The sequence below is a fragment of the Nothoprocta perdicaria genome, unplaced genomic scaffold (assembly GCF_003342845.1).
Source record: "Nothoprocta perdicaria isolate Ctin4 unplaced genomic scaffold, notPer1 scaffold_229, whole genome shotgun sequence".
NCBI classification, from domain to species: domain Eukaryota; kingdom Metazoa; phylum Chordata; class Aves; order Tinamiformes; family Tinamidae; genus Nothoprocta; species Nothoprocta perdicaria.
Window position 1 is genome coordinate 1131054 of NW_020455454.1, and position 26080 is coordinate 1157133.

Here is a 26080-nt window from a genome sequence, read left to right on the forward strand (position 1 = left end):
TTTTTAGGTATGTTAACTGGTACTGTCTTGAAAAGGCCTAAACTTTCCAGTTGGGAAACAAGTCACTTGTCCTCTGACACTCCCTATAAACCAAGGAGACTTTTTAATTCGATAGAGAAGGAAAAAGGGACTGAAACAGGTAAAGTGAGGCTAGCAGTTAAGGTGAAGTACTTAAATATCTTGTGTTTTATTTTCTTTTGCTGCAAAAAACCATAGCCCTGTGGAAGACTGCAAACAGATATCTCCTACAGGGTCTTGTCTCCAAAATCACAAACGTGATTTAATAATAATCACATTTTGTGCGCTGTTGTCATTGAAAGCAATGCACTTGGGAACAAGGAAATGTAGGCACCTTGACTACATGGTGCAGTCATGAAGCTGCTAAGCACTGGGGGAGTATTTTTTAGTCTTCCTAGGCAGTGATTTTTCCGGAGTTATTGAAGAAAAAATGTGAAAATAAAGCAACTGCAAGACAAAACTTTATTTCAAAATGAAAGCAAGCCAGACTGGCTTCCCACTGAATGGCGGCTAGGGGACAGGGAGAAAAAAAAAAAGTGGGAATTTTATCTGATTTCACTGCATGTTCATGTACTATTGCCTCACTATTTACAAATATATTGCACTTGGTGCTTGGTTGGTGTTGTATCTGTTCTCCTACACTGCTTTCTAACAAGACTTTTGAGTCAGTGTCATTGCCATGAAGTCTAGAAGAGCAATACTTGAGTTCTAGCTCTATAGCAAAAGTTGCTGCTTAAATCCTGCTCTAATAGTGTATGTATTTATATTTTGATAAATCCTCCAGCAAGATACTAATTGGGAATATGCTTTCTTTATAGACCAGCAAATGGATGAAATGGATGACACCTTTTTTTCCAAGATAATGAATGAAGATGTCAGTGATTCAGGGGTTATTACTGCATTTGAAAGCTTTACCAACCAGCTAAAAAAACTGTTCTGGGTAATGTGCACTTTGTGTGTGTGCTTGATGTGTAGCCTTTTCTCATACCATTTAATCACCAGGAAAATTTAGCATAAATCTGTATTTTATGCCCAAGAATGCAGAGTTTGACTGCACTGTCTATTAGCCTGGAGCTCTCTTAAGCATTTCAAAAATCCATGTGTTCTCTGAAGTGTTACAGAAAAGGCAAGAAATGACTTATAAGTGAAACTTTAAGTAGGTTCTTCCTTTTCCTTACTGAATCTTATTTATATGCTGAGAACTCAGATTTGTATAGGCATTTCAAATGCCTATTTAAATACCAATTTACAAATACTTACTCTCATTAGAGGAATGGATCAAAGCGGTGTAGAATACATGCTGCTTTTGAAATATAAGCAGCATACTGATAGCAAACCCAAATTGGGACCCATTTGGGAGACCTGGCAGAACAGATTTATATTGGATCAGCAGCATTGTGCAAGTGTGGCAGCTGTTATTTTATTTTTTACTTTTGATGTTATATGTTCACAGTAAGTTTGGCTTTAATCCTTGAGTCACAGCTGGTGGTGGTTGTATTTACAGTAGAAATCAGTTATGACTAAAATGGATCCAGCTTGCATTAAAAGCGCTCTGAAGCGGTGCTGTTAGAGACGTGGGTTTGTGCAGTTGCTAAGCATGCCAGAATAGAGGAGAAGCTCATTATTAGCTGGTTGGGGTTACTTAGTCCTGATCAAAGTCACACAGGCTGCATAAAGATCTGTTGTTATGACTAATGTGACATAACCCTTTTTAGCTAAACTGAAGGGCCTACTTGGAGAGAGGGGGAATCTTTGGGGAAACCTTTTGCAAACAAGTTTTTTGGGTTGGGCTTTCGTCCTTCTCTGACAGTATGTCTTGTGGTTAGTTCAGGTACAAGAGGATGGAGACTTGTGCACAGAATGCGCTGAGGACCTCTGAGAAGAACGTCTTGACCTTGTTGAGTCAGATCCACGAGTGCAGGTAAGTTGGCTGCTGCTTGCTGAAAATGCCTCTGGCTTCATGTGTGTTTCTGAATACTGTGTAAATTGTGCTGATCGTGGTCTGCAAGACAAAATAGCTTCTGTGTGTTAAGGGTTTTGGAAGYAGCTTGCCTATGTCTCATCCTGCTTTTCCTGTATAGGTAGAAGGAATGGATTAGTGCAAACCAAGCCCTTCATTAAGAGTGCAAGGTGAAGCAGCCCTTCTGACAGCTGTCGATGTTCCCAAATCTGTTAAAAATCCTCTTGCTGTACTTAGTATAGGTATTACTTAGTACTTAGTATAGGTGTACTTAGTATAGGTATTAGTATAGTATAGGTATTAGTATAGGTGTACTTAGTATAGGTATTAGTAGAATACCTATGTATTCTGGACCATATAAAGGAAATTCTCTTATGTTTTACTTAATGGGGAGAAGAAGGAAAGAAATGCAAGGGGTGTTGTTGATGTTTCAAACTTTGCTGCAGATCTACTTCAAGCTCTGTTATGTACACATTTCTGCAGACTGTTTCATTTGGGTATTGAATGTCAGCTAGTGGACTTTACAGGCAGCTAGTGGACTTTACAGTGCTTTATGGGTTGTCAGATTTCTGTGATAGGAGCTCAATTTAAAAAAAAAAAAAAAAAGAGAGAGAATATAGGAACAAGGTTCTCTGTCCTAGGCCTTGGTTACKGACTGCTGTTTGAGAAAGGGTATTTAGCTTCATTTAGTATTCAGTTTAGTGCAGATATTCTTACTCTACGTAAAACTTGAACAAATCTTCCTAATGTGGCTCAGCAAAAATGTCTACTTCTCTATGAAGGCAGGTTCAGTGATGAAACTGGAGCGCGGGATTGCCAGCTGCCTTGTGACATTGCATCGTAAAATGTCTAACTCATTTCTGTTTCTCATCATTAGGCTGAATAAGCTGGAAACCTTCCAAAGGATTGTTGTGGAAGAGCTTGCCAGCCTTGAGAAGGAAACTCAGGTCTTAGCAAACATGGAGAAGGATGCAGTGGTGTGTATGAGTTCTTGGGATAATCCATGGAGGYTGCCTTTGCAAAGTAATGGTGTTATTTGGGCTTTATTATTTATTTATTTATTTATATCTAGGACTTCTGGAATGCACAGGCCCTCAAACTGGATTCTTTTTGCAACCAGCAAAAGCAGCGGTATGTGTCTGCCAGATGTCTGGGTACTCACAAATTCTCTAATGGTCAAGTAGTGCATTAATTACACTAACTGTACTCATACTTATGTATGTGAAGCATTATTTAGGAACAGTACTTGAGGAATACTTGATATATTCTGATACCATCATGACATGAACTGTGTGTTCATTAGTGGAGCCTTTACATCTCATTAAKGTTTTGAATTGAGACTAGGAAGCAACGAGGGATTCCTCTGTGAGGAAACTGCAGAATGAGTATGTGCCTCAAGGGACCTGTACCAYGATTTGAAACAAGATGCATCCTCTGGTTGTGTCTATATATTGTGAGGGAGAAGTTGAATAGCTACTTCATTATAGAAAGGATAATGCTGGGCAAAGAGCAAGTGAGCAGCAAAGAATGAAATCCTCAGGCTCTTCTTGTTGTTAAGTCTCTGAGTTTGCTTAAATTTAATCAGTAAATATTAATATTTGAAGGCAAACTAGTTAAACTTGCCTTTTTTCCAGAATTCAATCTGTTGACTCAGCCCTGGGTGAAACAGCAAAGAGTTTTGTTGAAACCATCCAGAATACTACGGTACGTGTGATATACCAACAACTTTGCGTGGTCTGAGCTGTGGTGTGACTGATAGGTATTGGAACTGAGAAGATGCCAACTGTAGTTCTGGGATTTTACCTGCTGGCTAAGGTCCCATTGCTGCTAGATGGGATATGACCACAAGGGGTTCTTCAATACTGCTGCAACATTTTGCATCATTGCCTGAYTTGAGAGCCAGTTCATCATGAGATACTCTCATCTTAACACAGCAAAGAAGTGGGGTTTATTCTGAAATGAGCCCCAGACTGTGGTGGGGTCACCATCCCTTCCTTCTGCTGCTTGGCACTGAGGTAAAAGGAGCAGTTCAGCCCTTCCTATTTCTCTCCTCTCCATGGGTCATATGGGTCTTATGACCCAGCAGCAGCATGAACTGGAAACCCTCCATGGGGAAGGGGTCATGGCACATTTCTGGTGCTATTCCCTGATTCCCAAATGAGTCTCCCTCTGCAGTAAGAGCTGATGCCGGTGTCCAAGTGCACCGAGTGTATCAGGCTGCAGCCCTTGCCAGCTTTTTCAGAACTTGTCACTGAGGTCCTTGCTGTGCTTTTCCTGATATCTCTCTGTCTACACCCACCTCATCCAAGGTGCTGCCAAGCCATGGGACTCAATTTCCCTGGCCAAAATGACCGGGAGGAGTGGGTGAAGATGGTGCCAAAGTCTGGCTACTGTGGGGTCTGCTGTTTCTCTTATTCTGTAATTTTGATGAGCAAAGCCCTGCTGGGCATTGTCTGCTGCCTTTGGGAACAGCTACTGAGGCTTTGTTGCCCCCACAATTTTTCTGGCCCTTCTCTTTCATCTCCTTTTGTTGTCTTCCATAAAATTTTGTTTCCTTGCTTGTTTTTACTTATTTAGCACCAGCTTCTACAGAGAAGGTCCTTTAATATTTTTAGGAAAGGAATTAATCAGGGAACCATCATGGAAAGCTGTCAAAAAGCAGATGCATAAGGGAGAAGACAAGAATGACAACCATCACTTAGTAATACTTTTCATGACAGCCTTCCCATCCCTTCCTGAGTTTGTATCTTGCGGATTCTCTCATCTGGATGCTGGCTTCTCTGTAGGTAGTGACCCTCGATACAATTCTCTTCTGTCACTTTATCCATATTTTCCCTTGAAGCTTTGCATCYACAACAAATGTTTAGTTTATATCCTCTCCATCCCAACATATATAGAAACACAGGTATTTTTGCTACTGCTGCTCTTCCAGCTTTTATACATAGACCTGATGGGGTTGGGGAGCATGTCATTCCTGCAAAGGACTAGTAGGTTATGATGATTTGTGATGTGTCACCTGTCTGTAGTACATGAAAAGCTGAAGAAAATATCAAAGGAACAACCATGTTTTAAGTCACCTAAGATGTGTAGATCAGGCCTGGAATTTGAAAAAAAACGTGTTGAAAATTAAGACCTTCTTTCACGTATGTATTGGAGCTTGGATCCTGAGCCTTTCTATAGGAAATGGTTTAAATTATGAGCACAGGACTGCTCAGGAACGTAGGTGTTTCCCATGCCGTAGGTGCTGCTGAAATGTACCTCTAGGACATAGAAATCTGAGGAAGAAGCTGTTGTTTCATGGGAGCTGCTCATTCTGCAGCACCTTGTTCCTGGCTTGGTAGTGAAAATTAGTAACTTAATCCAGGTGTGGCTCTAGTATCTCTGCAGTTTCTTCTCTTATAAAAAAAGAATTTCTATTACCTTTTGAAATGTTGGTTACTTCTTTTTCTCCCCTACAGTATGAACTCCCAGAGAAGAAGGCAACAGATAATGCTGTGTTCATTGTTTCTTCTGACTAATGAACCCCTGAATCCCTAAAGGCTCTTAATGACATTTCAGCTGCTTCGGGATCAGAGAGAAGAACTTTGGGTCCTGTGGAGGATATGTGAATGTATTGTAAATRGAAAGAAAATTGGTGGGCAAATGCCTTAAGCCTTCTTTGTTGTTTTAAAACAAAGTTATGCTGCCAGAGTGGTCCGGTTTTGACCACACTGAGTTTTTCTGCAAAGTAATTGCAAGATAGGTCTACTATCAAAAAAACAAAAAAAAATGTGTGGAGGGAACTAAATATGGTTTAGTGAACACATTCTTTCTTTGATACCTTCATCAAATGTAAAAGCACCAAGTGATTGAGTGTAAATAAAGCATTATTTGCATAGACTAACAAGCTCCTTGTCTTTTGAGTTGCTGTACTTTGCAAGCCTGTCCAATGTACATGCCTGKGGTGGGCTGTGCTGCTGCTGTGGGTGCTGCTGTGTGTGTGTGCAGCCTGGGAAATGCTGTTTTGAAGTCTCAGCCACTCTATTGTGCACTGCAGAAATCAAAGCTCAAGCAGAGGGAGCTACTGACYGTCAGTTCCGTCTAAAGTGGGTGCCTGGTGGCAAACTGCAGTGAAGGCTATGGAGGGCAAAAAAGTTGGAGCAGTACAGAGAAAATAGGAAGTGAGGCTGGATAAATCATTTTGGAAGCCATTGGCTGTTGGCTTCAGGGAGAGCTCAAAGTGCAGTGAACCAAGTTAGGCTTAGATAAGCATCAAAGGTCCCTCAAAAATTAATAGAAGATAAACATTGCTATTTAATACCAATCTCTGTTAAAACTGTACCCTTTAAATTATAATTGTTTCTCTCAGACTCTCTTTAATCCTGGGACAGACTTACCATGTTCCTGTGCATATTAATGATTTTGTGGGAATATGGCCTCTTTCCAAGCACTCTGTTTTTATCCATGTGCAAAACAGACCTCAGATTAGCTCACGAGTTGGAATCAAAGGGATCATTCCCTGTACACCATGTGCTTCCATAACAAGAGCCCAGTTTTGTCAGTGCTTGTTTTGCCCTGTAATATTTTTGGGGGAGCTGAAACTGTTTCTGTTGGGTGGTAATGAAGTTTTTTCCAGCATGCTTTGTGTCCCACCGGTATGGTATGACCACTGATCAGCAACAGCTTTAATAAAAGTACGCCATGCATCTGAGCATCTCTTCATGTTGCATGTCTCTACTAGATCCAAAATTGATTACCAGCTGAGGCTTTTACTGTCTGAGTTGTAGTATCAGCCCCTGCTAGGGTAAGTGCTTGAGCTGCTCTGTTGCTGCTTCTTGCAACTCAGAGCTCACAGTAGTGAATATAGGAGGATGTTTTGCATATGCATTGCTCCCAGGCCTAAGTACTAGGACCTGCCTTCCAAAAGTTCCTGGGGAAATACCACAACGTGTCTGTGTGTGTATTCATTATCCCAGCAGCTGGACGAGCACAACAGATGTAACAAGGTGAAATAACCTAAATCAGACAAAAGTAGGAAAGGGAGATTCCTATGTGGCAGCCCTTATTGTAGGCTGAGTTGTGCCAAACTCCTGAGGCTGTGTTTATAACCCAAGTGTGTGAGACATGTGCCAGCAGAGCAGACTTTGAGCTGGGATTGTGTTTTTTTAATTTATTTATTTATTTATTTATTTATTTTTTTTTGCTCATCTGCATCCCTGGCAAGCTTCTTGCCTGAAAGGAAAAGTTTGAAATGGCAGATGAACCATGGCGCCCTCTCTGATTTAAGGACTCATCTGCTTGGTTAAAGTTTTTACTTCAGTAAGGTATCTGTGCTGACTGATGTTTCCTAGGGCTGTGTTTCCAGGGAAACTTTTTTTTTTTTGAAGTCCCTTCCAACCATAACCACTCYGTGATTCTGTGATTTATGATTTGTTAGCACAAGGGGTTAGGTACATAYGCTACACTCTCTCAATCATTCATCAGTGTTAATAGGATGCTCTTTTGCATCTCCTGTGACAGTACAAGTGTGGGGACATTTCTCACTAAGTATCTTTCAATGTATCTTTGTCAAAGGATTTAGAGAAATGAAACCGATGCACACTTCATCTGTTGTTGTTTGGTCCTAGTGTAATCTGTCACCACACAACTCGGAAAGCAAACGTAGAATGGATCAGAAAATTTGGGCAAAGGAGAGATTAGTATTTCTAACATTAAAAATCATCATCCTCTATGTGCTCAAACTTGCTGGTAACCCTTGTGTTGGAAAGACCTGAACTCTAAAAGATTGTTTTCAATGGTAATGTGGTATGGGTTGTAGACAGGCAATCTTATCACAGCTGTGCTGCTGGGTCAGCTCAACATGTTTGAGCTGAAATCCCTTGAGCATCTAAAGTCCACTTGGCTTCTGAAATTGATTTTTTTTCCCCCTCCTGGCAGCACTGTGCTAGACTGGGTTACACTGACATTTTGTCTCTGGAAGGCAATTAGTTGAATTTTGGCATCTTTGCTGAGCAGGTTTCCTTTATCTACCTGCTGAAGCACTGATGAATGTTATTTTCTTCCTTTCAATGTAAACAGACAAAGCTCAAATTTCAACTTTATTCTTCTGAGCCAGAACAACAAAGCTCATGTGAATGCTTAGGACCTTGAGAATGAAAAGAATGCATTGGTATCTGGAAAAAGAAACATGAATTATGAAGCACAGGTTAAGGATAATTGTTCATACTTTAAAATTTTTTAACCAGTTTAATATTAAACTCTTGTTATATCCCCTGGTATCTTTACATCATATTCYTTTCAGCTGATGAAACTATTCCAAGGAGTTGTTTACACACGTGTTCTGTATAGCCTCAGTGATGTGCACAGGCTCAGAGAGCTGCTGTTATCAGGGGACAAGGCCACCTGAATGCTGCACGTGCTTGCCCGGGAGGGGTCCTCCACTGGAGGAAACAGACACAGTGACCACAGGAGTCCTATGAGTTTGCCCTGGTTCTGGGTCAGCCAGTCCTGCTGACACAATTAAAGCACAGAGATGTGGGCTGAGACGTGTTCTGCTTCTACAAATTAGATAACCACTCTTTCAGGAAAGGTCATCTCCCTTAAAATGGTGCCCTGGGACAAAGGTGCATTTTTGGGAACTATTGGGAACTGTTGTTTATTCAAACCAAACAGAATAACAGAGCATTTCCTGGTCATACATAGCAGGCTGGCTTTTGTTCGTCAGGAGTAAGAGCTGGGAAAACATTACTTACAGCTAGGTAGTGGTGTAACTGTGAAGCTGGGCACACTTGAGCAGTCTGAGTTCTCAAAATCCAGATAATCTCTCCAAATTCCGTGACCCAAACATTTTCTTCTGCTTCCCTTCTTCACCCACGCATACCCTTTGCTAAGCACAGGTCAGCAAAGCCTAATGTTTGCACATCTTCCCTCTCTCTGAATCTGAAATATATCATGCTTTTGTGGTTGTTTTCAGCTGGGATCTGCTGGTAGAAAATTGAAGGCAGAGGTGATGAATTTGAGAGTCATCAGGATAATCCCTGATGGACAAATCCTAGTTCTGAACAAACAATTTGCAACAGTAGCTTGACTTAAAAGAATTTGTATAGAGGGAATAGAGCTATGTACGGAAAGGTAGGGGTTTCCAACTTCATTGCCATGTGATTTAAAAAAAAAAAAAGGTGGTGCTGGGTAGTCCTGTCTAGTTTAAAATTAATCCAGAAGGCATGCAGGGTATATGATATTTCAGTGGGCATCACATCTAAGTTTGGAAAGTTCAAAGGGGGTGGAAGAAGTTAGATAAACATAACCATCTCCTGAAACTGTAGTGTCCTGTTGGAAAACAGCCCTCAGTCTTAAAAAGTATGTCTCTCTATAATGCTAACTAGGTGGGTATTAGACCTGGGGATGTGCCTAGCAAACTTCATTTTCAGGTAATAGGATGTGGAGAACTTCCTGGGACTTGTGTCTAAACATAGCACAAGAACAGTTTAGGTGTATGGAAGATAGGGGATCAACTCATTAAGGACAGGCAATCTCTGCTAAGAAGTCAAAGGTGGAGACTGCCACTTTTCCTGAATGAGGCTCCAAGTGCCCTGGGAATGCCTACCTGCCAGAACTGATAGTCTATATATTGGTGTGAGCCGCTGTCTGACTGAATCCTCTTTGTGACTATCATTTTTTATAGCACTTGACCCTGAGAATAACACCAACTCTTTTTTCACCTGTGATCCACCACTTCTGGAAGGTAACACCAAGGACAGGGACTTATGGTATCAAGGATTCCTTTGCATGCAACTTACTTCTGCATTTGACTGCCTGGTGACTCCTGACAAGTTGAGTTGAAAAGATCACAAACAATTTTTCAGTTAAATTCCCCCAACGGGGAAAGGATATTGCATGACTTGAACATTTTTCTTCTCACTTTCCACTTGTGGTATATTTGCGTACTGTAAATGTATGCAAAAAAAAGTTWAAAAAAATCCTATTAGCCGATCTCAGACACTAATTTGTGTGTGCACGTGAGAGCGATGTGGAAATGTCGTCTGTTTAGTTACAGCTGAAGCTTTAGCTGGAAATGGATGAGGAAGGCAGAGATCAGCCAACAGCTGTACTAAAGCATGTAGGAGTTTTACTTCACCGTCACAGCGGAGGACRTTTCTCAATCTGAAATGAAAGTCCCAAAAGTTTAAAAAAACAATTTCAGAAAAAATGAAGTCTTAAGTACCCATTTCTCAGAATTTTTACACCTTAAATAAAGGGGAGTGAAGAAATTCCTGATAGTAAAATTTGTTTATTTACAGTGTTATGTATTACAGGAAAATCAGTTTAAAAAGTCAATGTTGCTTTCTCTTCAAAGTTGCAGCATTTAAGATGTTAAGACAGATTTGCAAAATTTAAAATGTACCTGCTTTCGGACTTGCTGGTAGTCTGGATCTGCAGGGTGAGACCATCTCTCTTTTTCTTTTTTTTTTTTTTTCCTTTTTGTTTATTTATTTTTTTTCCAGCCCTTTGAGCTTCAAGTAAGGCATTTTTTCTAAAGTTTTTAAATTAGGTTTCAACAAAACAAAAGCAAAAACAATTTCTGTGGGTTTGGCTGCCATGGCAAACTTTAACATTTAGCCTGTTGACACTGTCTGTGTTGACGGTGTCATCCAGACAACGGGATACTTTGCCATCAAAAGGTTAYGGACTCCTTTCAGACTAAAACCCGTGCTTGGCTGTGCAATCGTCCTGGTGTTTGCCTTAGGTGAGCAATGCAACTGTGCGTCTTGCCGTGACTTTGAAGCTCTTCCATTTATGCAGGGTCATGTGCAGCACCTTCAGTAAAACCTACAGGGTGCTTACAATTTGTGAGTTTTGTGGTATCAACCAGTTATATTTTCAAAGAAAGTTTCTGGAAAGGCCAGCAAAAATCAGTAGGAGTGCACAGAGTACAGGCTCCATCACTGCGTTTTTTTGGTTGTCATCTTCTCTCCTTGGCAAATTTTAAAAATAAAGCAAAATGATGACTTGCACTGTTGTCATCTTCATGAGGAGCGAGCAAACATGAAGACAGCAACATGCAGCAGCTAGATGAATGCTGGCGGCTTGCTGTGCTTGAATGTTGAAGTTGTTTTGGTCACCCAGTTTATGATGGCACAGTTTAGCAGCCTGGCTGCTTAAGCATTCTGTATACACCACAGTTTTATGAGGAATTCAGTTTTCTGATGGAGCTGATGGGTTTTGTTCACAATTCCAATAACTGAGCAGTAATGGGAATTGATTCAAATCATACCCTGAGAGAATCACTTTGGTTTGAGAGATCTGCTGGTCTGGGGCAACTCTGGAAAGTGTTTCTGTTAAGAGTGTTTTTGTTAGTCTTGTAGTGTACTAATATTTGGCATTTCATGCTTCAAGTTAGCAGTGTTTGTACAGAGTTAGTTTTCCTTCATGCACCTTTATGATCGAAGGATTTATCTTCATTAAGTTGTTGAGCTCCCCTTTCTTCCAGAAGCCACTGAGTTAGGACTCCTATTAACTTAGCACATTCAAAGGGACTCACTTTGCTCCTACTGGAGCTCAAAAACCCGTATTATTGTTCAATAATGTGTAATCTAAACCCTACAGCTTGCAGCCTGCTGGTGCTACCAGTCCCAGATCCCTGAAACAAGAAGCTCCCACCACCTCAGGCTGGAATCTCAGTGTGCAAAGCAAGCAAGCATGGGGTATGTCTGTCTGTCTGCAACCCCTATGATGGTGCCTGGGCTTGCCCTCTGCCACATCCCTCCTGAGAGATCCTGGGAATGTGGGGAAGGCTGGACCCAGCTAGTGGACCAGCAGGGGGGCATGGTGAGGGAAATAGTATGATTCTCGTATCTTTTCCCCCTGTTCATTTCTTCTTTTTTGATCTTGACCATGGTTTAGCTGAGCTTGTTGCAAACCCCTGTTTCAAGACTTCTCATGCACACAGAAAGCACTCAACCTGTTAATCTGAACAGAGTCCTAACCTTCTGAAGGCTTCAGTGGATTTCTCCATGAAGTGCTTTATAAGGCTTTTTCATTATTATTATCATATCAGAAATAGACATGTGAAAAGTTTATTTTCTTTTGCATAAGAGAAAGATGATATTTCTCTTGGCCTTATTGCTCTGATGGTGATTTTTGACAGAGCTAGTAAATTTACTTGTTTTGTTAAAACCTAAGTAGCAGTACATTAGTGACTGGTATGAAGAAATGATAAATGCAATCAAATGGGGTTTAAGCTACAGCTTGTAATTCAGTCTTTTTTTTYAGAAAAAAAATACTACACCGTAGTATTGAGTTACTTATTGGGCTTTCTTATTGTTCGGGAATCCATTGGCAGTAGTAAAGTAGTCCTTATGGAAACCATTCTTGATTTCTGTTGTGAGAGTAGTTTCCTTTATAGTCATTCTTGAAGATGCTTTCCGGTATGTCTACAAAAACGAAACCCAAACTTGAATTTGTTTAGTGCCCCCAAAATACTGTTTATGGTTAACTGTGGTAAACACACACACACATATATATATATTGTTATATATACATGGAAATACAGTATTTTTTCTTCTGATGCTTGTTCTACAGTTAGGTTCATCAAGTCTACTAAGCACAAAGTCCCATTCCATCCCTCCCAGCCTCATCAGAAAGATCTTGGCAGACTCCTTACCTTAATATAAAAGTTTACGAAGAGAATAACCAACGTGGCCATATAGGATGACTGGAACATGAGGCAGCCAAATGGAAACCCGCACGGCTTCACAGCCGCACTGAGTGTGTGYGCAATAGTGAGCAGAAACTGGATCTGTAAGAGAAAGACCATACATGAGTATTTACTGAGTTAAATCAAATACAATAATGTCACCTAGAGCGGCTCTGAAATTGGAGGCATTCCTGAAAACATTTCCTTTCTGAGCCTGTGGACAGTTTGTAAGGGTTATGTTGCGATGGCAGAAGGGATTGCAGATGGGTGTCAGCCTCTTGGGCTTCCAGCCACAACCTGTGCTACTGCATCTGATTCTCCCCAGGCAGCAAMGGTGCCCCTGATCCCACGTGCTGGAGGTGCCCTTTGGAGGGAAGCAAGGTTCAATTGCAAAGACCATCCCCGCCAAGAGAGGATACACTTTCTGAAGGTGTTTCTACAAGGGCATTTTCAAGCTTACTGCAAACATCTTAACTCCCAAATAAGACAAAGAATCATAGAGTGCACACACATTAGAAAAAGTTTCTGTCATATCAAGCCCTTTTATCTTGAGACAAGCTTTTGATGCAAGTGAGTTCTGTATATGGCAATCGCTGGAATAGACTTTTTTAAGTCAAGTGCTTTCTATCTTGTTGTCTAACAGCCTGTCTGTTTGCAACATCTGGCAATTTGTAGTGTGGTTGCACTTCTTGACTCTTTGATTTTTCTTCACTAGATGAGAGAGTTTTACAAGCTCTCTTTACAAGCTGATATGGTTTTACAAGGTCATATCAGAACTGTGCAGTGCATATTTTAACRTCCTACATAATTGATGGATTTTATAACTTTCTAATCAAGAATCCATTTACTGTGATTAAATACTGTCTATTTTCTATTTAATAGGCCATAAATAATGGGGCTTTATGGACCGTAGAGTTTCTACTTGATAGTAGAAAATATTTCTGAGCATAATTTCTCTTATTAAATCATTATTTGTAGTAGTATTTCCCCATACTATTGAACTAATCTGCATGATTGTTTTGTTCAGTTTGAATTACTTTAAATTACTGGCTTAATTCTGCAAGTGACACTATGCACTTTTCATTCTTTTTGCCCTCTCTGACATTTTGAAGGATTTCTGGTAGTTAAAAATGAGAGACTAGAAGAGAGACATACCAGTTGTGCTTGAGTGAGGTACTTCTTCCACCAGAGATACTTGCGCATGGAAGGGATGACTGACAGCCCATAATAAGAATACATGAGCACATGGATAAAGCTATTCAAAGTAGGTCCAAAGAAACCTATAAAAATCCAACAAGGAAATCATTTTGTATACCAACTGTTGAAAGCTGAGAGAAAATACTGCTAAATCCTTCATCTACACTTCTCCCTGTAAGTGCTTTACTTTGACTTTGTACCGCTCAGAATGAGTGCAACAGAAGCAAAGGCTACTTTCTGTTTTGAAAGACCCCTGTAACAAATTGCTTTGCAAAATATTACATTACAAAATATTACAGGAGACTGAGGAGCTTCAAGTTAAAAATACTTATTTTCTGCTCAATTACAGTAACAAGACTACTGGATGCTTCTGCCTGTATGAAGCCCTGGATAAATATGCCTGCTGCCAAACACTTGCAGTGCTTCACAGGTGTTTTGCAGTATACCAATGGCAAGTGAGCAGCCCCTGCACATCTCCCTCACTGCAGCAGAGAAGACAAGACAGTTGCTATATCCCAGTAAGYTGAAAGTGGTCTAGACTTTCAGACTAAAGAAGGCTTCTATTTCTGCCATTTCCATGCAAAATTGTGAGATGGTATTGGTTAGACCTGGCAGTCATGTTCACAGGTCAAACTGCATGTTTGTTTTTGCTGTAGGCTTGCATGGAAGCAGTACTGAGCTTGACCTGCAACCCTCAACATGTGCTCATGCCAGTTMTACTGTAAGCATAAAAGTGTCTATGGATTTTATAAATTTATGTAACTTTTGAGGGTCTCTACTGCATAATGATATGTGCTAATTGCTAAAACAATCCCTGATTKTACTAGAGTCATAGCTTCGTTCTACTCCTGCTTTTGGAGTACCTCTTGCATGTACTCACTCTTTTGCATACCGCTCAATAGTTTTATCCTGTCTAAAACTGGTTTGGAGAAAAGCAGGTCTGAGAGACTGTGGCAGCTAAGTGATAATCCAGGGTCTAACATTCAGAACTAATTTTCCCTGAACTCTTACCCATKCTTTTATCCTTATAGAGATCTGCAAGTGTTTAGCAGTTCTGAAAGGTATGTCTTGACCTCAATAAATCACATAGCATATTAATGCACTTGCTCTGCGTGCTCATGTGGCTCCCACCCAAAGTAAGGTGATCTATACCCCAGGTAATGAAGACTTACTTTGACCACAAGGTATCCAATTCAGAACACACCACCAAATGTTAAACATAGTGGCATGGTGATACACATGAAGGAAGGTGATCTGGTTGCTTTTCTTTCTCAGTACAAAGAAGATRGTGTCCATGAATTCAATTACTTTGGAAAAATAATACCACCACAGCACCTTGGCTACCTGTAAGAACAGAGGAACAGAAGATCAATAGCTGTATATAAAAGGGCTTAAATAGTGCTGCTCATCAGTCCTTAGACATAACTTCCCACCAAAGTATCTGTATCCTTTTGAAGGAGGAGCACAAGTTCTCACTTCAACTTTTTTTCTCTTGAAGGAGGCAGTTCAGAGAAAATTCATCARTTTTTTTGTGATTGTCTAATTAGCTATGGTTTGGGAAATATACTGCAAAATTTGAGGAAGGCTCTTCAAACTATTCTAACAATTTATTATCAAATAGACAGCCCCTTAAAACTGCTGCCATATACAGATCCTTGTTACTGAACCCGTGCTGGCAACTGCTTGTTTTTAAACAATTCAATTTTGAGACTCAACACAACGGAATAAGCCATCGTGCCTCAGTTGAGCTGAAACAGCTTATCAGAGCTCAAAATATGTCCTGGGATATTACAATTTTGCAGAGCCCTAAGTATTACACAGAGCATCAGAACGTGCATCTGCTGAGCTGGAAGTAAATGATACTTGCTTTGCCAGCACTGCAGTAGCTTAGACCAAGGGCAGCACGACTGCACGGCTGCCTGTAGCCACCCTTGGTGGCTAAGATGATGAGCAGAAAGTTTAAGGACAATTAGTTAAAACAGAAAGGTGGAAAGCACCCTGCTGATAGGAAAATGCATTTAAGTGACTGTTCACATGTCAAAACAAAAGCAAATTTGGTAGGAGTGGTGTTAGGGGAAATGATATGAGCTATCTAACCCGTCTGCCCAAGCTCCAACTGAATCTGGAGAGTTATCCCAGATCAGGGAACAACAGATGATTAATGCACAGAATTGCTGTGAGGTAGAAATAAAGTTTGGAATGAAAATGAGCCAAGGCAGCAAAATGGCTCATTTCAGAGCTCGTTTCCAGAGTTTAGAATTGGGCTTGAATTCGTTTACAGCTAGAGCTCAACAGATGTTACATTTTACAGGATTTTTCTCAAAAAGAAATCTTGGATGACTCATATTTTCTGGTCTAATAGTCACAGAGCACTGTTTTGATGGCAGATGTTGATATACAGCTTTTAGAGCTGTATATCAGCTATGTTTTGCTATGTTTTCTGTAGAAAGGATGCATCTATACTGATTCAAAACCAACCAAMCAAACAAAAGATCCACATTTCCCATCGACTGTGAGCAATTAGGCAGCACAATCGAAGTGCTCGTGCTAGGGGTGYTCCTTATCCGTGGTGTGCGGCGCCGGGCTGAGCGGCGCCCGCGGCTCACCCGGATGTCGGCTTCGCCCGCGCTGTGCAGGTTCTGACACTGCAAGTTGTAGCCTCCTTCCCACGTGGCTAGGATGAGCTGCAACAGAAATCAGGGCTGTTACATTCATGAACACACGCAGGGGCTCTCTTTCTGCCCTGCAGGTGTTTTACAGTTTTGGAATGAACAGCATAGGGATATGGGAGGTGCCAGCTCATCACATGAAATGATGCTGTTAAACCAGACAGCTTGCAGCTGTCTCCTGTGTGCTGGAATGGAAAAGGCATCAGGTTGTGATGGAAAGATACACTGAAATGATACACCTTTTACCTTTCCCTGGCTTTAATGCTTTCTAAATATTCTTTAAAACAACATTACTATTGCAGTGGTCCTCATCCCAAAACTCATGCTTGAATATTTTGTCTCTGACATGAAGCAACATGGACAGTGCTTACCATGTATGGCAAATTCCTTCCTGTCCTCAGGAAAAATATGCCAGGCCACACAAGCATACACAAGGCAACCCCAAAGCATGGAATGAGAGAAATGCTTCCCTAAATTTCTTAGCAGGGCTCTGGTGCTGCCGTCTAGCAGCCTGTCGTGGTGCACCAAAGCACGAGCGCACATCAAGCTGGGAAGCTGACAAAGCAGCAAAATGTCAGACAACTGCACGGTGCTGAAGCTCGAGGTTTCTGGAAAGCTGTAGCTCTTCAATGGGATATTTGTGCAGTAATGCTCAATCATATTCCAAAAGCGCTGCCTGCAGCCATYGGCAGCACTTTTGGAAGAGGGAATGTAATCCGTTATCCATACATGCTATGAAACGAAGGTCATTTACTTAAGAAGCTCTTGCTTACTTCTGAATACATGAACAGTGTTTCTCAGGGCTAAATCAAGGAATTCATAGTTTCGGGTCCCTCTCTGCAGAGGATGCAGGTTCTGCAGGGAGTAGAAGCACAATTTAAGCATTGTGCTGTAAGCAGAGTTGCAAGAACCTGTGAGAAGCGGGTTGCTTTCAGCTTAGGCACTATATTAAYGAGGAAAATACACACCAGGGTCTGTACAAACAGATCTCCCGTCTGCTTCAGCCTGTCAATAACCTGTCTATGACATGAGCTCCTAAACAAGCCCTCTGCATGTCTGATACAGAAACTGGTGCTTTGACATGAAACATCCACATCCAAGGTCTCTTTTTCTCTGAGAGCAAAGTTATTTGTTACTTTCATTATTTTAGTTGTCCTCCCTTCCACGCATTGAGCACTGTCCTGGTTCTGCAGAGTTGATAGTACCGTTACGCATGCAAAGACTGTGCCAAGTGTGGGCTGTATTAGGGCAATTAGAAGACCTTAAATAAACTGTAGTCTGACAACACTATACACTACATAAGGAAATGGTTGGGGATAGATGATTCAACCTAAGACTGAGGAATCTCAAGATTGAATCAAGACTGAGCGGATTCCAGGATATCCCAACCTTGTCAATTGGTCAGTGCCTCAATTTTCCCAGTCACACCATTTGTTAGTACTGATGGCATACCTGACAGCTGCTCAATACTAAATACTCCACAAGATTTTTCACACACAAAATATTTTGTTGGCCCTCTCCATGAAGCAGCCAAGACATTTTAATGGGGACAGAAATGTAACAAGAATGCTTTTCCTAGGTAAGGCTCTTCATTTCTTCTGTAGGCCTAGTTAGAGGTCCAATAATTAACTGCTTGGTGGGTCAGATAAAATATTTGCTAATTCTGCAATACATTGGTTRAGGATCAATATCCTGATAGGCAGTGCATATAGCTGGATCCATGCTAGGTCTCTCATAGATAGCCAGGCATGCTATCTAGGAGGATGGTGTATTTGGCAGGGAAGAGAAAGAGGTATCATGTTTTCTTTCTGTCAATGAAAACTCCTTCAAAAAGCAACTTATGTTGCAGAGAAACTTCCAACCAGTTCTGTTCAATGCTTGTTAAGTGGAGATGGTGACATTTTGCGGTTTAGGTCTTTCTCCTTTTCCCACTGCTCCCTTCCCCCAGATGATAGAACAGTGCACTTCATTGCTTCTGCTCTCCCACTTTGATCTTTGCTCACTCCCCAAGATTTCTGCTACATTAAATGAAGCTTTCACTTAAGCATCAGTGTATCATTATTTTCTTTTTTTGCTAAATATAAATTTGATAACTTCTAGGCAATTCATTAAGAACAGACAACCATTTGTTTGAGTCCTTTTTTTGTAAAGCATTATGCTGAAGTTAATAATCTATGGTTTGATATAGTGAAATTCCAAGACAGTTGGAATTTCATCCTTCATCCTCGCCTGTGCTATTAAAACTTCACTTAACATCCTCTACTTCCTTTCACTGTGGTATCTGCAAGCAGCACTGACTTTGGCTCCAAATCAAGAGATCTCACTTGCAAATTCTGCTTTTCAACATGCAGATGGTTACTCGCTTACATTCCTTAGGGTTTGTAGTATGTCTGTGAAGCTACACAGGGGAGTAGGCAGCTTTAGCAACCATGTCATCTATGCATTAATGAAATACATCTGTACATCTCCTTTCTGATCTGACACACACACTGCCTGGTGTTCCAGTGCCTGGTCGACAAAAGGTCTTGGATGAGAGCTTGATGACTAGTTGAGTTCACTTCTCGGACAGACATGATGCTACTGGTCATTGAGAGGTCTTTCTGTTCATAGATTGTTCTTCTAAGATCTTAGACAGAGGTTTGTGTATAGAAAAGATATATTTTACTAAAATTGTTAAAAGTGTCTTTTTTTTAAAATTAAAAATGGTGATGGTTGTTTTCCTTTATGCAATTTTTTGGTAATGTTTCTGGAAAATGTTGTATCAGTAGTCCTGATTTGGACTGTAGACACTTAATGCTTCAGAAGCCCAAATATCCAATGACGAATGCCTAATACAGCATTAGCCTGTAGAGGCAGGGTGGAGGAGTCACCTGCACCTTCTGGCAGGCACATTACTTGCGTTTAAATTTTAGGTAACCGAGAAAGCTGTGCTCCATAGACAAGTAGCTTACTCCACCACTACACTCAGTGGCAAGAAGTGGGTGTCTTTGAAGGCTTCAAGGAAGTCCATCTAATGTAATGCCTGATAGACTCCCTTTATGGGAGACCTTCAAAGGCACCTAGCTCTCTCTCGACCCTCTCCTTCCCCAAAAAAAAAAAAAAAAAGATTTGGGCACAATTTTTCTTCTTSAGACCTTTTTCTATGGTCTCAAGTATAGAGACCAATGAAATATCTTTGGATATTTTATGCAAGTATCTTTGGATAGCAGGGATGCTACCTAGTACCATGTAYCTAGTGGCACATTTCACAGTTTCACGGTTCCTGGTGATGTTGTTCAACATATCTGAGGAACTGATTGTCTTCAAGACTGATGGAGCTAAAACTCACTCTCAGCCCCTTCATGCCCATCACATCATGCATGGATCTTTGGCATAAAAGGGGATCTGCCCTTGGAAATTTTAAAGCACAGTCAATGTGTTATGACTCTTTGCTATAACCATTTTCTTCCTGCCCTGAGGTTGTATGACTCTGCTTCAGGCAACAGATAGCTAAGCTATTTCTAGCACAATGAGGAGATAAAGTATGACAGCACACGTCTTCCATAGGATAGTTTATCCTGTTTTTCATTAAAACCAACATACATGATAGCCTGCAACCGAGATGCACCCTAATATGGTCTATTTTTTTTCCCCTTTGAATGTCTAGGAAGTACTTACTCCATTCTGGAGATAACATAAGAAAAGTTGTGTCTTATAAAGAAAACCAAGATGAGACAACACTGTTTCTGCAGCTGATCCATAACAGAGATTAGAAGAGTGGAGAGTGAAATGTGAGAGTGGAGAAATAAGACTGTTGTTATGGACCTCTCTAATTAGGAATTAATCCTGAAACAAACTCACTGGAGAAATCAACTGCTTTTACATACAAAATCACTGAGCAGACTGCTCTAAATTCAATTAACTCCTGTGCTAAAGAGCTTAYAGTTGACAAAAGTCAGAGAGCAGGATCAAGAAAAAAAATTTTTTTGACATGAGACATTTTGAAATGTTGACTCATCATAACTTTACTCCCTAGTAAAAATGACTTCTGCCTATTCTTCCTCAGCAGTGATGCACAAGCAACCTCATATGGGGCTGCAAGCCTCAACTTCCATTCTGCTCCTTTGGAGTGAAAGCCATGAACAGAAACCAGGTAAATACAGGAAACTACAGAGCTGCTGTTATGTAAGAGGGGCTTGTAGAGAGTGAAACCAGCCTGGTGGACAGTCCAGAACTGAGAGTGCAATCTGAAAAAAAAAAAAAAAATTAGTGGGCAAAGCATCAAGCACCTCTGACTTTGTGTTTCCTGTGTTCCTGACAAGTGAAAAATGTCACTTGTGCCCAGTAGCCTCCAGCGACAGAGCCAAGAACTAATCTGTGGGTTTGCACAACTCAGCAATAACCACCAGCAAAGTTAGAATCATGAAACAGGAGGAGTAAGGCAGGGGAATAGGAGCTGACTCAACACGGTACCTACAAGGACATGAAGGTGGCTAAAACTTGGTTTACTCCACTCAGACAAGCCAGGCCAGCTATTACTCTTTTCACTTGCTTGGGAAAATCTGAATTGGGCTGCAAGGGGAAAAGAGAGTGAAAGAGAGTGGTTTTTTTTTTAAGTCAAGGCAGAAAAAGTTTTGTGTTTTGTTTGTTTTTGTTATTGGTTTATTCCTCTTAGAATTTACTTTTTAGGGTCACAAGCAAGGGATGATAACAACTTAATATAAAAAGAACCTACGTTATCACAAGGGTTAAAATGGGGAGCTCCCAAATATCATCAAAGCAGTGATGGTTGGATTCTGTTACCCAACTTAATTTTCAGCTCTGAGGGAAGTGACTTTTCTGGGCTCCATATGCTGCTGCTGCTGTGCAGCAGTTGAAGATGCTGTGATTTCAAGGGAGGATGTAGAAGCTGGAGTATTCCACAATAACACTSAATTGCCAATTCTGTAAATAACTCAGTACTTGTTCTCCCATATAAATCTGCCCACATTTKAAAACGGCCATTTGTTCAAAGAACAACCTTCCACAGATATTTTTACAATCCACAGATGTTCATATAATCCCAATYCCTTGGCATATTCATGGGTGCTGACGTGTGATGTGTTTCAATTGAGCAGCTGCTCAATTAAAATATGGTGAAATCTATAATGAGAAGGTACTGTACAAGTCACCGATCAACTGCCAAACCTTCTCAGGAACTTTTCTTGATATTAAATTGCTTTGCTGCTGATGATAAATCTCATAGCAAGACTATCTATTGCTAAGATAATTCTGTTAAAAACAGTACATTGCTCTCTGCTTACCTCGATGAACATGTACAAGGAGAGCAGTGTGATCCCAAGGTTATATACAATGAGGAGAGCCCTGAGTGAGAAAGCCGGCCTGTTCTTCATGAACCGGTTGCCCAGCCATATGCAGAGCAGGTATGCTCCAGTGAGGAAAAATGTGGGAAGGTAAGAGTCCAGAAGGAACCATCCTCTAACCCTGGTATCTGGAAAGAAATACATGCAACAAACAATTAAAAAGCTTTTGTCAGAGCAGTGCTTAAAGTAGGGCATGGTACATTGCAAAAAGRGCTGCTAAAAGCACAAGAAGGAGCCTGCCATGATCTGCACACTTCAGGAAATATCTATTGTATTGAACTCCCCAATTTGTCATATTCATTTTGAATATGTGTAGTGAAAACCACATAAACTTTGCTAATAATCTGAGATCTCTTAACTCTCTTTAATAGAACAGAGAAAATGAAAGGAAGAAAACATATACCCTTTTTTCCTTTAAGTTAAYACTTAAATTATGTCTGTTCATATCATGAATTCTTGTTTTTCACTTTCAGGTTTGTCAATTTTTTCCAGAAAGGATACTATGTATATGCCACATGTTACACGGTCACAGTAGTTCCATCTCACCTTTGAAGCTGCTTTAAATTATTTACTTTACTTTTTACAAAGACCAAGATTAGGTTAAAACAGCACATGAAAAACAGCTTTACGGCTTCTATTAACTGAGTTAACTGGGCAATGGGGGATTCACAAAGGAAATGTGATTGAGCATCTATAAACTGTTACACTTTGCAACACTACTTTGCCAATGAGAGCATCCTTTTCTTATAAATATGTGCATACAGGTAAGTAGGTATATGTAAAGTGAGACTTTACATGATTTAGAGTAATTTGCTTATGAACAGGACTGTGAACACCTGCATTGTTCATGATTTCAGCTGCCCTTTGCTTTATGATTTCAGCCTCCCTCTGCTTCCCGGCTTGCTTCCCAGTCTCTGTAACACTGTAAGAAAGAAGGAATTTCAGCAAGACTGTTAATTAAAGAACGGTCTTCCTACCTGAGATCAGGGAAGGATTTCAACATTTGGTGCATAAAGGTCATTTGCACAAAGGCCAGTTGGCATCCACAAGTAACAAACAGAGTATTTGCTCAAAGAGGGAAAGTAACCAGTAGAAATGAGATAACAAATTAAACAAAACAGCATTGAATGCTGCTCTGGTATGCCCCCAGAAAGCTAGTTTTCCCTTTGCCATGAGTGGGTAGAAGAATGTGGGATACAAAAGCAGAACTCCTTGTGCTTGTTCAGATCAGCGTATTTAAAAACTATACTATTTCTGTTTCAAGCTCCAGCATAAATTATTAAAACATATTTCCTTAGAGATCATTTTCTGGTCCTGACCAGAAAATTTATCAAGAGTAATAGAGCTATTAGTGGAGAGTGGTGTACAAACAGCAACCTGAAGATCCACACTGCTTGGTTTTCACTTACACTTATTCTTGGATCACACAAAGTACATTTTTTATGTGGCAGGAAGGGATAGGAAAGGAAATGTACTTCAAAAAAGAAGTCTCAGAAGATGAAGAGAGATCAAAAGTACATCTGTTGACTGACTTACCCCATGTTCAAGTAAGATAAAAGGTATATATCAATAGGACAAATTAATAATGGGAGAAAGCACATACAGCATCTGAATTTAGGACCAAGGCAACGAATAAAGCCGCAGTGTGGAAGTGCTGGACCACAACCTGGGAAGGCGCCCACAAGCTCTGATGGCTTCTTGAATGAGTTCATTCACGGTTGCCGGCCCTCATGTGCCAGACCCTTGGGATCAAGTCTTGGCTCACTGGAGATCAGTGGCAGGCCTCCCAGGCCCTTCAAAAGTACTAGGCTTTTATCAGTGAGCATTAGAAACTTTCTGATTCAGGGTTTCTGGACAGCTTTGGCCAGCTGATGTCTGAGTTAGATTCAGAACTTTCTAGGTGCTGAAGCTGAACAGTTTTGTACCAGTGCTGAGCAGAGATAGTTTATCATAGTTTTGTTGAAATATATCTGTTTGCAACCACTTCTGCTTCTTTAACAGATAAAACAAGCAAGTAATSAGCCAGATTACTGCAATTCCATGTTTCTCCTCAACATCTACTCAGTTCCATGTTTCTTTTTAACTTCTTGGCATAAAACCAGAAAGCACCCTGCAGAACAGGAAAGCTCTGCAAAAATGCTCTTTTACAGAACAGTATGTTTTTTCCCCTTTTGTGCATTTTGTCTTGAGTCTAGGTAATATCCTATCCAGGGTTACACGGACCAACACCAAATGAACTTTTAACTTTTTGTTGCGAGATGAAACCAACGGGCATGCATTTGGCCTCTCTTAYCTGAACCCAAGGACTTGGTATTTTAGTTAAATACAAAAAGTWGTAGTAAATTTGAGTACAGAGCCCTGCTAACAGTGACAGACAGAGGCCCAAGGCAGGCTTATATCTAAATCATGATCAAATCTATGATAGTATACCCCTTACTCCAGTAGTGCAGCACTGCAGCCTATGTTAACTTSATAACTTCTAATATGGTGAGAAATTGCCTCCAGAAACGAGCTAYGGCCATTTCTTTTTCCTTCTGTAGCCTGGGCCACTATAACTAGTACAATGACAGTGTTATTTCAGGATCTACTTTTTAAGATATAAGCTGTACATGTGGGATGGTCTTTAAAAGAACCCAAGGCCCGTACCCTGGGTTCTTATAAAGACCGTAAAAATATTTTAGGTCTTCTCACTGATGAATGAAATGTGTAGACTGGTTGAAAGCTAGCGGAGAGAAAGAAGGGGAATGATTCTGACCTTCAAGGTTTACAGGGCTRTTCACAAGGGCTATTCACAAGGCTSGGTGCACTGAATACACTCATCCCTRTCAGCATTAAGACTTTCTCCGGAGTCTGAAATCTGCCTTCCTCCTCCAGCTGCTTTCTCTCCCCTAYGAATACTAATACGTRTAATGCTAGCCATGACTTTGGCAAACTGCCCTCAGCTGGCCACAGTCCTTCTGTTCCTTTTCCCGGTCAACTTCAGTTCCCTTTTCCCTGCCTCTAGCACCTCTGGCATCACTGTTACTCTGCTTCAGTCCAAATTGAGTTCAGGGCATCTGTAACCTCTGTTGAGGTATCACTGTAGTTGTGTGACCAATTCTAGCCTGCACGGTTTTGGAAAGTAAGATTAAGAAAGGTGCAACTGTTCACCCACCCTGCCTCTTGATTTACTGAGATTTTGCACGTGGCCTTCCTGGATCCTGTGAACCCTTCTTTGCTGTTGCACTGAGCATCCTTCTGGACTGTGCCATTTCCTAGGTTATTGGAACACACAAYAACTGCTTATTAATGAGAATCAGTCCTGAAGTAGAACTTCCACTTTCAGGAAAAATCAGGATTTCAGGATTCAGTTTATCTGGAGGAGGATGAAAAGCTGAAATCATAAGAATATTTTCAGAAATACAGGACTCAAAAATGTGGTGATATTTTTAAAATTTCAATTCTCATCAAATTTAAAATTTTAAAATGAAGTAGAAATTGTTAATATTAAAAATGTCAACAGCTTCCAGTTATGATAATGTTGTTCATTGTTAATTTGTATAGCGTTTGTTTCCCAACAGGGCTGTTGTTGGAGCAACTTACCTCGAGGTCCAAACATATAGTCCACAAATGCATTTACTTCTCGGTCAAAAGCTTTCAGGTGCTCCTAAAAACAAACACATGACAGAGATATTATTATCTCATGGGTCACCTAGGCATCATGTCTGCTGAAAAAACAAAAAATTAGGGTATATTGTGGGCCAGATAGCAACAGAGGAAGATAGATTGTGGGCCAGATAGCAACAGAGCAAGAGAGATTTCCTCATTCCTGGAAACAGTGCCAAAAGCTGGGCTGTCTAGGAAGGGAATCATGTTCAAGATGGAGGTTTTACGCCTGAAAAAAAACCCAGCAACTATCACAGCAAACCCATATGTGATGGATATAATTTTCCCTTTAGAAATGATGCCTCCTTTTGTTTTGTTGTGTTCTGTCTTCTCAACTGAAACCACTATTTATGGAAAGAACCTGGYGGTTCCTTTGATCAGCTTTATAAAATGGTCTAGTGGCAGCACAATGAGCTGACCACACTGATGAGTTTCCTCTTAAAGAAGGAAACTTATGGGGAGAGATCACCTGAAATTTCTCTAAATCAGGCAGATGTTCCCTTTAAAAAAAAAAAGAATCTGTAAGTGGAATCTTAAACTCCCACTCAGGGTATTTAAAGAGGGAGGAAGGGGA

The 26080-nt window shown here is 40.6% G+C and overlaps 2 protein-coding genes across 2 annotated transcripts in view; one reads left to right on the forward strand and one right to left on the reverse strand.

Annotated features, from left to right (window-relative positions):
- Positions 1 to 5613, forward strand: part of SYCP2L (synaptonemal complex protein 2 like) — a 25902-nt gene extending 20289 nt beyond the window's left edge. Inside the window, exons 30-36 of the mRNA XM_026039354.1 lie at positions 8 to 139; positions 837 to 958; positions 1845 to 1939; positions 2856 to 2955; positions 3051 to 3109; positions 3613 to 3682; positions 5437 to 5613. Coding sequence (XP_025895139.1) covers positions 8 to 139; positions 837 to 958; positions 1845 to 1939; positions 2856 to 2955; positions 3051 to 3109; positions 3613 to 3682; positions 5437 to 5496 — 638 coding nt within the window. The 3' untranslated portion in view covers positions 5497 to 5613. The remainder of the gene's footprint in view (positions 1 to 7; positions 140 to 836; positions 959 to 1844; positions 1940 to 2855; positions 2956 to 3050; positions 3110 to 3612; positions 3683 to 5436) is intronic.
- Positions 5614 to 10861: 5248 nt separating this feature from the next.
- Positions 10862 to 25502, reverse strand: ELOVL2 (ELOVL fatty acid elongase 2). The gene is made up of 7 exons (XM_026039347.1): positions 25444 to 25502; positions 21802 to 21989; positions 16457 to 16534; positions 15023 to 15194; positions 13809 to 13933; positions 12621 to 12755; positions 10862 to 12390 (listed from the first exon to the last, which is right to left on the reverse strand). The coding sequence occupies exons 1-7, from the start codon at positions 25457 to 25459 to the stop codon at positions 12262 to 12264; spliced, it is 843 nt and encodes a 280-aa protein (XP_025895132.1). The 5' UTR covers positions 25460 to 25502; the 3' UTR covers positions 10862 to 12261.
- Positions 25503 to 26080: the final 578 nt, after the last annotated feature.